General features: G+C 40.0%; 1 protein-coding gene across 1 annotated transcript in view; it reads left to right on the top strand.

Moving 5' to 3' along the window:
- Positions 1-9,662, top strand: part of LOC137266284 (uncharacterized) — a 65,797-nt gene extending 56,135 nt beyond the window's left edge. Inside the window, exons 26-30 of the mRNA XM_067801772.1 lie at positions 3,187-3,495; positions 6,259-6,395; positions 7,615-7,968; positions 8,651-8,890; positions 9,320-9,662. Coding sequence (XP_067657873.1) covers positions 3,187-3,495; positions 6,259-6,395; positions 7,615-7,968; positions 8,651-8,890; positions 9,320-9,640 — 1,361 coding nt within the window. The 3' untranslated portion in view covers positions 9,641-9,662. The remainder of the gene's footprint in view (positions 1-3,186; positions 3,496-6,258; positions 6,396-7,614; positions 7,969-8,650; positions 8,891-9,319) is intronic.
- The last annotated feature ends 4,434 nt before the right edge of the window (positions 9,663-14,096 follow it).

The following is a 14,096-nucleotide window of genomic DNA, read 5'->3' as shown; positions in this document are numbered from 1 at the left end:
TGAAGCCAGAGAGTTACAAGATGCCGACTTGAAACTTTACTACAAACATATTTTCTTATACTGACACTAATTACAAATATGTGACTAGAACTGAAGTAACAGAACAGGTGACTTACCTTCTACGTGTAGGTTCCGAGTTGTCACAACACTCAGCGAATGTAATCAGCTGTTGAAAATGAACCGGGCTCAATCTTAAATACTAAGCTGCCGCCATATTGTCTCCACTGGTCACGTGACAAAGCGAGACCGTTCAGCGGTTTTTCGAGGAGTTTCACCTCCCCTCTCTATAGAGGCTCCCTGTTAGAACTACTAAAGCCACGAGGACAATTTTCACAAACGTCAATGTACAACATTACATACAGTAAGCGCGTATAGCTGATTTTGTGACCATTTGACCTTTTCTTTCACAGTAGATTGAGAGAGAATGAAACAGTGACATGAGAACTTGAACTTGTCATGATATAAAGGTCGTGGGGCATCCCCGCCCCTACAGCACACTACCCGATGAAATTAATCATTTTCACAGGGCTCATAACCATAGGCTTATCTTGTTACTTACCATGAGGAATTTATTATCACATACCTTTCCGAATATACCGGAATTGCAACTGACAGGAACTGTGCAGATGCGATTCTGATGTTATGTTATTTATTTTATAAAAATATATAAATAAATGTGTATGTATGTATATGTATTGCTAAATGCAACAGTTTATATAATATTCTTTCATAAAAAAACAAATATGAATGTCAGTTGTTTGAAATTGATACTAACACTAAAGAATATACTATTAAAACATGATATTATAAACGAAAAACATCAAATCTGTACACAAATTCGTCCACGGATATCTTAAAGAGAACAACCACCAAACCTCACAGTTTCAAACCTAATGAAAAACACAGTTCAAAGGTCTTGCCTCTTGCAAGTGAAGTTGAAATGATGAATGCAGGAAAGATGTATATTTGCGACCCTATGATGGATGCATCACAGTCAGGTTCAATACTTGGTCATGATCAAATTCAAATTGCAAAAGCCCCCAGTAGAGATTCCGATGTACTAAACGATTTTATAGTTGAAGAAAAACGAAGTTATATGGATAGTCAATTTCTTTATTTAATCCATACCTATTGTGACAATAATGTTACACCATGTGTTCAATGGGTTTGGCCACTGAAGCTCATTATCAAGCAACAGAGAGGTACTTCGGATCATTTATCATCAGATGTGCATCAGGAAGATCTTATTTAGAGTATGCACACCTGTATAGAAATCAGCAGTCATCATTAGACTTATTCACATCTTCGCGAAGTTTTTAGCTAAACCGCAGAATTGATGACAGAACAACCATCAGAATCTGTCTCCTCTTGCCAGCATGGGGTATCTGTGCGTTCATCAGTGAGGTCAATGAAGAATGACTTCCATGCTCTGTCACACAGTGCATCTATTGAACTGAAAAAAAGAGATGCATAATTTTCATTTTAAAGAAAAAATAATAAGAGTTAAGTGCTAGAAATACTTGTTGAAATTATACAATAGTTGATGGGAATATTGCACTTAACTAACACTGCATCTTTGCTTGCATAGGAAAAGAAGCAATATTAATTCTTGATTATACAAACCCTTTAATATTTTAAACTTATTTCTGCAGGTAACGGATAATACAAATACCAATAGAATAATAACTACCAGTAACTAGAAATTATCAACTTTTTATAAAAAATTTTTCATTCAATAAAATGATTTCTTTTGGTGTGCACCCTTCGTTAACAGAGACATCATTTTGAACATATTATTTACATTATTACGTACCTGCAATCATCAAGAACTGTTGAAACGTCTTTTTCCTGGCAATCTACAAGACAAAATGATAAGTTTCTGCTATGATTGGTGTACTGATATAAATATAAAGTTGAATAAGGTAATTTAACTCATAATTAAACTTCATTAAGAAGAAGAATGATAAAAAGAGAAAACATACATTAATTCATGATAAATAAGGACATTTGCTGCAACCATATTCATCACAATGAACAAAAATGAAAATATGTACAGTTACTGACAACCCATAAGTGCATGAGACTTTTGTAGAATGAATTAACAAACACAATGAAGGTTGTGTCGTCTGCTACATGGTAATTGAAATGTGCAGTACATGATGCAAATGTGGGTTTACGTAAAAAAGCCATCAAAAATAAAATACCGATCGTAGCCATATACATTTGGTACAGAGCAAAAGAGGAAATGTGAATGTTCACAAACTTACTTTAAAAATGCTAGCAGTAAGCTGTTATTGTGAAAGCGTGCGAAAATCAAGTAAATGTTTCAGAAAACGTCCATATTTCATCGTATTGTCAAAATAAGGAATTACGCGACCTCCGCAGACATAAATATCACTAAACCAAACTTTAGCTAATCTGCTTTTATTACATCCCGGTAACTAAGGATTGGTATTGTGAATTAAGCGTCCTCAATTTCCTCGCAGAACACATACCTGTGTGAGTCTCACGCATTTGAGCCTCATGTCACGCACTCATGTGCAGCTACCAAAATCTCACACAATGAAAAATATGAAATTTCCCATCCCAACCCCAATATGTTAATTTGGAATCAAACTACGCGAAATCTATGACTGACGTGAACACACGTTTCAGTCAGCTTCCGGACAGGCTGCGCAGTACAAGCCGCAACGCTGATGGTTTCGCACATTGGCTTGAGGGCCGTCCCTCTATTATATGGTCTCTGATGAAATATTCAAACATTTGTTTTTCTGTAAATATTGTAGGCCTTGCCACTTTGAGAAGTAAACGCCGTATACTTTACGAACAACATTATATAACGCATTGCGTAGGACATTATTACTCCTAGGACTTTCGCACATCCATAAAGCGTGTGTGTGTGTTTTGTGTGTTTTGTGTGTGTGTGTTTTGTGTGTGTGTTTTGTGTGTGTGTTTTGTGTGTGTGTGTGTGTGTGTGTTTTGTGTGTGTGTGTGTGTGTGTGTGTGTGTGTGTGTGTGTGTGTGTGTGTGTGTGTGTGTGTGTGTGTGTGTGTGTGACAATATTTCCACCAGTGTCACTTTAGCGACCCAGATCATGAATACGGATCTCCCCAACAGGTTATTCATCTGACTTGTATATACACATGCAGGTTCAGGGGACCAGGATATAAGTGACGAGGGATATAGCAAACAAGGAGTGTAAAATATACGCTAAACGCAAACAGGTCATTATTAGGCCGCAGTGCCTCACCCTCACAGCCATGTTGTCGACCCAGATCGTAGCTGTCCTTGTTCTCCTGACAGAGTGGACAGCAGCTGATGATTTCAAGAACAAAGTGCTTCTCGTGTCCATGGATGGATTCCGGTGGGACTATCTCAACAACGCGTCCTCGACTCCACATTTCCACAGATTCGGAGACGGGGGAGTACGGGCCACGTACATGAACGCCAGCTTCACAACTCTTACCTTTCCTAATCATTATACCATCGTTACAGGTAAGGGACTTCTGACTGAGGGTGGGAGGGGGATGGGGATTTGCGGGTGAGGTGGTGTGGTGGTGGTGGTGTGTGTGTGTGTGTGTGGGGGGGGGGGGGGGGGTAGTGTGTGTGGGGGGTGGGGGTGGGCGGGGGTGACATTGGAAGGACATGTATGGGTGTGGGTGATGGATGCCTTAGGATCAACTAATGACTTATGTTTAGTCTCCGAATACATAGAATTTTGACAGAACAAATGATTCCTTTTGAATCGAAAAGGAACCCCATTAGGGTGTGGGATTCCGTGTGGGTCGGAAATGAAATTTAATGCGGTTCAAGGAATGTATTACCGCGGTATTTATAACGTACCGCTGCCCCTATAATATAAAGTATCACTATAATATATTACTGATTCCTATTTAATGTTCATTTGCTTTAAGACAGTACTGTGTTGTTGTTGTTGTTTTTTACCCAAATACACCACTTATAGCTATGATACAATGTGACTACTCCTCTTTCACTTATTCTCTCTCACAAATTATTGAGAAAGTTGTTTCGGCAAATATCTAACACATTTAAACTTTGGAAGTTTTAATTACTTAAATGAATATGTTGAGAATTTCGAGCTATGTTTTAGGCGTTGGTATACAGGTTTCACGGTATCTTTCGTCCATATTTTCACACAGTTCATCAGCAAAAAAAAATATCCCAATCATGATTTCGTGAGCCTTACCTCAGTTTAAACGTTTTTCTTTTCATGCATCTTTCATCAGTGGTGAGGGACTTCCGCGTTTTTTCGCCAGGTTAAGTCTTTGAATTCTTCTCTGTTCCGTACCTGAGGACTTCCTCCATCAAACATCTCTTTTCTGATATTCCCAACGCTTTTCAATTTTCACTTACTCACAATCTGGCCAAGTCGCCATCGATCTGTAATACTGAATTTCCTTGTATTCCCTGTCCCTGTCTTGTGCTTAATCCCAGCTCTTGACTGACTGAATTTTCTTGAAAGTTCTGTACACTTTAGACAGAGCAATGTCATGTCTACCAGGTAACTCTTTTGCATAAGTCACACTCCTTTTATAATCATCCAGAACCAGATTTGTTACCTCTCATGCTGTCACTTATGTCAACAAAGGAAGCCGTCTGCTACACCAGGGGAGATAACCCTCGGTGTGGTAAGGTTCATTTTAGGCCTACAAAAGTTGCCTCCCATAATGACTACCTTACTACACAGCGTAACATTTATTTCAAATTCTGTTATCAGTATACGAACACAAAGATTGTCTCGATACTTTTTGTGAATACCATGCATATCTTTATACTGAATTGCCATACATAGTAACATTTGTATATACATATATAGATACTAGTTATAAAACAACATCCCCACTTTAATGTCCTTTGTTTCATATAGTTACAGATGTGTTATTAATGTAAGTTTTAGTCACAATATGTTTTAATTACCGACTTGAATATTCATACTCACTCATCCGCCTTTAAGTACCGGGAGATGCTCGCGGGAGCTCTAGGTGTCACCATGTGTGTGTGTGTGTGACCGGGATGAGCTGTAGGACAAACAAACGAGTGTGGATATAGCCCACAGCAGGTAACGAGAGTCGGCGTGACCTAGATCTATGTTGTGTCTTCAAGTGCAGCTTGAAGGTTCCTCATGTAAATACAACCAGTGGTGAATTGTATACAGTGATACAAACTGTGTCACTGGCCTGATGTACACCCCGACTCAGCTCATGAAATATACAGTAGTTGACCATGAGTGAGTTATCATTAGTCAAATTTCCATAGACTTATATATTAATTAACTCGTGGAAGAATATTGTTCATACATTGAGTAGAAGTTATTGTATTTTGATATTTTGAAAACATCTTGCATAATTTTCTTTCTCCTTTCAGTTATTGATTTATCTAATGAGTACAGCTTAATTTTAATCTATCCAATCGACAGCCATATTAAACCTGATTGACATGGCTCACCTATATTGTTTACATTGTTGGAGGTTTCCTAATAATCATCGGAACATTGAATGAAAATATGGTGTATGTAGCTGAGATGATTTCACAGCTGATGGATAATTAAATTCGACCGAAACTAAATTTATATGAATTATAATAATTAACATGCAAGTCAGTGGGGATTCACTAATAATGACGCATTCATGGCCAACTACTGTGTATAAACCCAGTGCAATGCTAGTCAGCTAAAATGCGCTTAGACCCTTGCATGTAGCTAGGGTGAAACGTCTGCCCTGGATCTCAAAATATCTGTTTCATTCAACTGTATACTTTGTATATCGTCCACAGCTTGTGTTGTGACATGTCCTTACAAGATTTTCAGCTCTCATCCCCAGCTGCATTACAATGAGTTTGACACCCTGTACATCTCCATTTACGTGTCAAGTTCAAAACAGAAAGCACACTCTCACTGAATGCGTTGACGAGTCATGCCCTCTTATCTCCTCAAAATTATCACGTGATACACGATTCTGTAATGAAGTACCCCGCTTCCTGACCCCCTCATTCCAGTTAGGAAGAACTTGCATTATACGCGTGTATATACGTTAAACTTTGCATTGACTTGTCAGTGAAACGTCCCGTCATCAACATCAGACCAGCTGAGACCGAAGACATTTTGTCGGTATGTGTTCCGATAAAATCTATGGCGTGTCAGTGTAATACAGTATTGATGAATTTAGTATATTCTCACTCAGCAGAACCGTGATTTCAGCAGTCTTGTATGTAAAAGGATTACCTTGGTTTGTTCTTCAGGTCTGTGGGCTGAGAGTCATGGAATCATTAGCAACTACATGTACGACCCTGTCTTCAATGCCACATTCCGTCTGAGCACCAAGGAGACTCGATGGTGGAACGGAGGAGAACCACTGTGGGTCACCGCCAAGAAGCAGGTACACTAAAATTCAGTAAGGAAATACAGTACATTCGACACTAAACGCCTCCCTCGTTGTCAGCTGGCATGAGTCAAGTGTTTGACTACAAGCTTTTCTATAATTTTATAAGTGAAACTTCACTGGAAATAATTTACATAAGAGCTGTAGTTGAATGTGTAGGATGGATCGAGATGGGGCTGGCCTCAAGAGGTCCAAAACCAAAAGAATATCCAGCACATTTACGTCTGGTGTGTCTAGTTACTAAAGTGTTAGTGTTAGTGTAACTATTATGAAGCACACAAGTCTTGAGTTCGAATCCCTAATTGGTACCGATTACGAACCTTCACCTGTCACAGTCCTCGTGTGCTTCGTTCAGTTGACGCCTCTGGTCGTCTTGACATAACTGATATTTTGCTGAGAATGTTAACGCGCTACACTTGTGTTCTGTTTATCGGTTTGAGGCACCTTATTACCCCCAGCCTTATTATAAGGCTGAATTTTCTCCATGGTGAAAGACGACCTAATACCTCCGGCACAGCGATTTAAAAAGCAACGAATGCATCCCCACGTAAAGCACGTGTATATGCCTCCTACACACATCAGAAGTATGGATAAAAGCTAATGATATTTGTGAAACCTATAAAATACGATATATTAATGGGTGAATGCGTAATTGTCCGGTTTACGATCATCTAGCAGTATTTCTGTGATGCACATTTACATGTTATATACAGTGGAAGCTGCTAAAAACCGGCATCTGTCCAATCCGGTAACTTGCCAACACCGGCATACAATCTCAGCCCCATTCATGGTTTATACATTTACCGTCAGCTCAACAATCCAGCACTTTGTCTAAACCCGATTATTTATTCAGTCCCAATGAATGCCAGTTTAGACAGCTTCCACAGCAATAGGGAGGATGAATAGTAGACCGTGGCTCAGTTTATCAATGTACTGTCTCGCAGTTGGGGGCTATGAGAGGTGTGTTGAAGCCTCCGTGTGTGAGAGCAATAAATAACGTAGCTCAGACTCAGGTACACATGACAAAGACCTATGGTATGAAATGTCAGACACTTGAGATGGGTGCACCGTACTAATGGGAGCAACCTTCTAATAGAGGTATGGTCATCCTGGTGATCTTGAAATCAGCTTCACCCTCAAAATCATCTCACATCCGTCTCAATAAATTTCTTAATTTACTTACATTGCCGTTTTCAAGGCTTTTCTTGTTTAAAAGGGTTTGAAGACTGGGACATACTTTTGGCCTGGAAGCGAGGCTCAGATTCAGGGTGTGCGACCTGACTACTGGTACCCTTATACGAACGACACGCCATACGAGGAGCGAGTTGACACTGTCGTTGACTGGTTCAAGAACCAAAATGTCCAGTTTGCGACACTATATTATCCGGAACCTGATAAAACTGGACACGACTATGGGCCAAGATCACAAGAGGTCAGAGACAAAGTGATGTACATGGATGAAATCCTGGGTTACCTCGTGCAGAAGATGAAGGAGAATGGTCTCGAAAATGAGGTCAATGTCATCGTAACCAGTGACCATGGAATGGTTGAAGTGGATAACGTCAATAAGGTAGGTCGCATGAGTGTGAGAGAGTGAGTTTTACGTCGCTTTCACCAGGTATATTAGGCTTTTACAGGTATATCAGCTACATCAAAGTGATATTTCTCTGAAGGTACAACTGCAGATTTGACGTTTATCCCAGACCAAGTCTGATTTTGCTTTAGTGAGTTTTCTAAACTCGGTACAAGCGTTCGCTCGTCACACCGAAGGTCTGAGTTCGATTCCCCACATGGGTACAATATGCGCAGCCCATTTCTGGTGTTCCCTGCTGTGATATTGCTGGAATATTACGTAAACCCAACTCACTGACTGACTGACTGACTGACTGAGATCAGTATGTTTTATGGGCATGCCCGAAGCCAAGCTGTTTTGGGTTCGAGTCCCGGTATGTGTCCAGGTCTGTTCCTATGTTTAATTATGTCCTTGAGTTGTAACCAAAGTTAAAATCGTCATCATGTATCAAGCATGACACACTGAGATGTAACCCGGATATTGTTAAAAGTGACGTTATACTCTAACAACGCTCTCACACAGTAAAACTAGTGTGAACTGTTAACACACACAGTGAACAGAACATGCGGCTTTCTTGTCGGAGTACGTATTTATCCCATTATATGCGCCATTCAAGCATATATAATTCTCGGAAATATTTTCAAACATGATACTTGATGCGAGAAATGTTATTTTCAAGGTTGTGGACATAACTGATTATGTGGACATGACAAAAGTCGATCGTATCCCGATTTACGGCCCCTTGATGCACATACTGCCAGTAGAGGGCCAGGACGACGCCATTGTAGAGAGCCTGGCCGGCGTAGAGCATATCACAGTGTACAAGAAGGAGGACATCCCCGAACATTTCCATTACCAGGACAACAGAAGGATCATGCCCATCATCATCATACCAGATGAAGGATGGCAGCTGAGCACTGTAAGTTACAGGCCATTGATGTAGATGGACCATACGCAAAGCCATCGTGAAAGGGGAGATAACCACTCTGTGTTACGGGTGATGGATGTAGATCGGTCATACACGTCATCATGGAAGGGGAGATAATCACTGTATGGTTACTGGTCACAGAAGTAGATAGGTCAAGTATATAACAAATAAAAAAGAACTATCTAACATAAGTCTCCGGTCAAAAGTGTAGAAGCGTCCGCTTTCCCCTTACGCCCCTCTGTATTCTCCCCATGACATTGCACATGCGCATATTCATAAGCGTTATGAATATTCAACGTCATCATTATCCTTTTGACACCCCAGAAACCCATACTGTACCACATCCGTGTGTGTAAGCTGGACCAAACGGAAATTATGTTAGTACTCACTTTAACACAACTTCTTGTCATGCGTTTTCAGAACAAGACCATCACGGCCAGTAAAACACTCAAAGCTACACACGGTTACGACAACGCATTAATGTCCATGAAACCGATATTCCTGGCGAAAGGACCCAACTTCAAAGTCAATCTCACGTCAGATCCGATCAAGAATGTCGACATCTACCCTCTTGTGTGTAAACTGCTCAACATTCAACCAGCGCCGAACAACGGAAGTCTGGCCCGAGTGAATGCCTTCATCCAAGATACTCATCCTACTTCCGGGTCTGGGGTTAATGCTCCAGTATTGCTTTTGGAGAGGATATTTGTATTCACAGTCTTTGCCTACCTGCTATTGTAGCTGAAATAAACTTGAACACACTTAACTGATATGTCTCACATGATAATCAAAGAATGTGTTTAGTTTTACGCCGCACTCATCAATATACCAGCTCAATGACGGTAATTGTTGCATTCAGACAATTGAAGTTGAACATTATATTAGCTTTTTTCTGAGAAAGACTTTCGATTTGTCAGTATTCAGTGCATCTAAAACCGCAGTCTAAAAGTTTCACGGTTACTGTAAATCCACCTCGCCCTATTCCACATCTGTGATTAACCTGGCGAGGAGAGCAAAGAAATCTCTTGGTACAACTTCACTCCGTTGTTCCTGTGCTCGGTGTTACTCCGCCGATTATGTATTCCTAAAAATATTTGACTCTCAAACACAACCGTTGTTATCCTACTAAAAACAAAAAGTATGGGGGACACATATACTTAAATCAGTTATACACAACGTTAAAACGTGGTGAGGTCTCATAAACTTGACGGTAAATACATTTTTGTGTCCTTAACAGACTCTTTAAATGACATGTTGGAACATGCAGTGAAGCAGCTGATAAGATATTCATTGGGTTTAAGTAAAATGAAACATTGTTTAAACAGCGAAAAACAATGGTGCTTCAACACACCAAAACCACATCTGAATCAAGCTCCGAAACACAACAGCCAAGTGCATGTGGAAGACAAACTTCCCTAACAGCCTGTGGCAACTGGGCGCTGGCAGTTGTGAATCAACACAGCACTTCTGATGGATTCACTATACTGTAACCATGCAATGGTCCTGCATCAGTCGTGGGTGCTTCAGGGCTTGTGCTGTGGCATGGTGAATTTGTGAGGCTTCAGTAATGAACATAGCTTCTTTCAAACGAAACGTTGCCACAAGCTGCTAGGGATGTCGGTCTTCCACATACACTAGGCTGTTGTTTGGGTGTTTGCATCAAACGTGGTTTTGGTTTATGGTGAATGTTTATATTGTTGTTTATATTGTACGTATCATATTGTTTAAAATATTGGTGTAAAGTAATATACAGTCGAACCCCATTGTCTCGAACTCGGTTGAGACGAATTCTCGGATGTGTCGAACTGACATCTCGGTCCCTGCCGATTTCCTTATATTTATCATTATTTTTACCCTGATGTGTCGAACTAGATGTGTCGAATTCCCGGTTGTGTCGAACTCATTTTTGGGTCCCCAAAGGCTCTAACAAGTACAAATTTACCCTTTTGTCTCGAACTGTCCAAGCTGGTTGTTGCAACTGAAAAGTGCAGTCGCGCAATCGGAAGTCATCCTCATAAGATCAAAAGTAACGATTAACGGACTCAACAATCAAGTGACATGTTTAACAACGCATCTATACACACATTGTCAGCACACTTACCAACTGAACTTTACTCAAACAATTAACCATAATTAAGTTGTTACCAGTGACACGTTGATCACGGACCGACAGGATATCTCTAAACAAACAATGGCGCATGTTGTTGTCATGTGACAGTCTATGTTAGCGGTCATGTGATTTCCTTGAAAATACAAAATGAGAAGTGAGGAAAACGGAGTTGGATTATCTAAATTGATGTTTTGTTTTTGGTGTAGTATTTAAGGTGTAGGATCAATTTTTTTAACCAGTACGGTTAGTAACATGGCAGAGCAATTCAGCGAAGGACCCGATCAGCCCCGGCACCGGAGAAACCTAACAATGACAGCGATCCCGAGAGTGACACTGAATCTGATGAAATTGAACCACCCACCCCTACCCTAGCTGCAGCATGGACCGCCCTCGACACCCTTATCAGATTTGTGGAAGCACGTGACACGGACACTTTTTCCAACCAGCTTGGTACATTAAGAAACTTTTTGAGCAATTCTGCTGTGATGCCATGCCCGAACGCCAAACAGACTGTAATTTCGGATTTTTTAAAGAGATAAATTCCCCACATGTACACGTATGTACATTCCGTTTGTGTGAACTATACAACTTTTTATACTGACTGAAAATGAATTAGTGCAGCCAACTAAACGGGATCGCTTGTGAGTTTGTTAAATTATTCTTGTTCTTATCTTTTTGTATGCATATTTATTTGCCATGACGAATAAAGTGATTGAATTGATTTACATTTGTATATGTTGTAATTTAAAGATCAATACTGTCGTAAACGTTTATTGCAAAGATATATTGTTCGTATGTGTATCCTACTGCGAAATAACGATGTGTTAAGCACCGTGGTTGTGTTGGTTCTTGGTCCTTTCAATGATGACGGATGTGTCGAACACTCGGATAAGTCGAACTTTTCCCTTGGTCCCGACGAGTTCGACACAACGGGGTTCGACTGTATACCTGAACACCGTTTACCTTGAAGGATTCAATACGCTTTTACATTTTCATTATCATGATGACATCTAATATTTGCACCTTACTAGTTACACTTGGTTTTGGTTGTATTTATCACCCACAGTTATCAATGTGAACGTTTATTAATTTCGTATGCGCTATTGTTGTTTTAGCAGGAATGGCGTTCAATTATTACTTTAAGTTCTATGCATGTTCTTATTGTTCGTGTAAGTCGTTGCTTGAACTGGTGTATTATCTTATTCACATGCACTATAGATATGTTCGCAATGCTTTTATGGGTTTCAGATTAGGCCTTAATGAAGAATTAAGAAGATATCTTTGTATTGAAAGACCCATAGATTTCGTTCAGTCTGAAGTGGAATTCCATTTTATGTTTTATTTGTCATATATATGAAAATCTCAGAAATAATTAATGATCTACCACAACTACATGTATCTAAAATCAATGTCCTTACTTTCCCGCGAAGAACCTCAAAAACAACACAAAGTAGCCCTATTTTGTGACAGTACATTGAAGTGATTCCCTCTAACTGGTTGAAATTTCGTTCGCGGGAGAGCATTGTATTCTGTTCTCAAAAAGGCCGATATCAGGTAATTAAATGTCGATGCACGTCGTATTAATGACAGAGGTTCATTCATAACGATGCCAATCACCGTTTTTTTTTTTCTTTTCAAATAAACCAGAACAAAACACGATAGTTGTTATTGAGTGTAAATCTAGGAAAACGTTGTAGCTTAAAATATAAATCCTGTTTTACTTATCACGTTACGACTTTGCTGTTTTTAAACATCCTTTCCGAGCCAGACTATCTTTTGTTTTGATGTAACCCTATCCTGTGAGCCTATGCAACTGCGCTGACGACAATGAAATTATCCAATTCAAGAATGTCAAATATTTACATGCCGTTTACGAAATTTCCGGAAAGGGGTCTCGTTTTGACATCATTTCTGGTATATGACTAAGATGTAGAAAATAATTTTTAACACACAGTTCCATTATTCCTAACTACAGCAAGCAATGCCACTCATCTGGTGTTGTACCTTTGAGGAACCTTCTTTTTCTGCTGAAGTGTTTAAAATGTGAAGTCAAATCGGCAATAGATGAAGAGATATTTTCTAGGTGTGTGCGTGCGTGCGTGCGTGCGTGCGCGCGTGTGCAGCCACACAGTATTAAGTTTTACATGACGCAGTGATGACGTACTGCCTTGAAACTTGGAGACCAAATGAGGAAGACTTGGATGGAAAGATTCAAACAGACACTTGAGTATTGTGCTCAAGGGTTATACTCGCGTCACTGAGGAAATATCAACTGCAAGTTGATCTGACACCACAGCAACCATTGCCAAACCTTGGAGAACGCTGACTTTTCAATATAATGCATTGGTTTCTCACATGGTTCCATGAATGTGATCCATTATAGCCATGTTTCCCTATGAACTGGCAACTGTTTCTGATTTGAACCTTAGCTGTTATAATTGTGATAAGAGGCAGTGGGTGGATAGAATGTGAAGTTATCAGCTGGTAGAGGAAATCCTTGTCCTTCTAGTCAGAAAGGCTCTTCCATCAGCTGATGACAGCCTCTAAAACATGCCTGAGCAAGCTGAATTACCATGTGTCCTCTGGCATTTTACTATGATGTCCATGGTGATGGGGTAGCTAAGTGGTTAAAGTGTTCACTTGTACACTAAAGACCCAGGTTCGATTTACCACATGGGTACAATGTGTGAAGTCCATATCTTGTGAATCCCATCATGATATTCCTTGAATACTGTTTAAGCATCGCAATACTAAATTCACTCGCAGTCTGTACAGTAGAAGTGAAGAGGAGAATTTGTATATATATTCTTTCCCTACTCATTGCTCGTGCATCCACCAAATGGGTCCCTCTATACAGGTGACATTGGGGGTTGGTGGGGTGGGGACAATGACCATACCAAATCATCATGAGGGAAAAAGGTCACGTCCTGCCCTACCAGTTGTATTGGTGCATCATCTGCCATGTTCTAATCTGAAAAAAAATTAGTTAGCATTTCTTGCCTGCAGTTGCACAACAGTAGTCCTATAGTAACACAAACCCAAACTAAGTTCTTGATCCCACAGGAAACAAACAACAGAACACAGAGA

Source organism: Haliotis asinina, chromosome 15 (genome assembly GCF_037392515.1).
Source record: "Haliotis asinina isolate JCU_RB_2024 chromosome 15, JCU_Hal_asi_v2, whole genome shotgun sequence".
In the NCBI taxonomy this organism is placed as follows: Eukaryota; Metazoa; Mollusca; class Gastropoda; order Lepetellida; family Haliotidae; genus Haliotis; species Haliotis asinina.
Note: the sequence above shows the minus strand (reverse complement) of the source record. Positions and strands in the feature narration are given on the sequence as shown.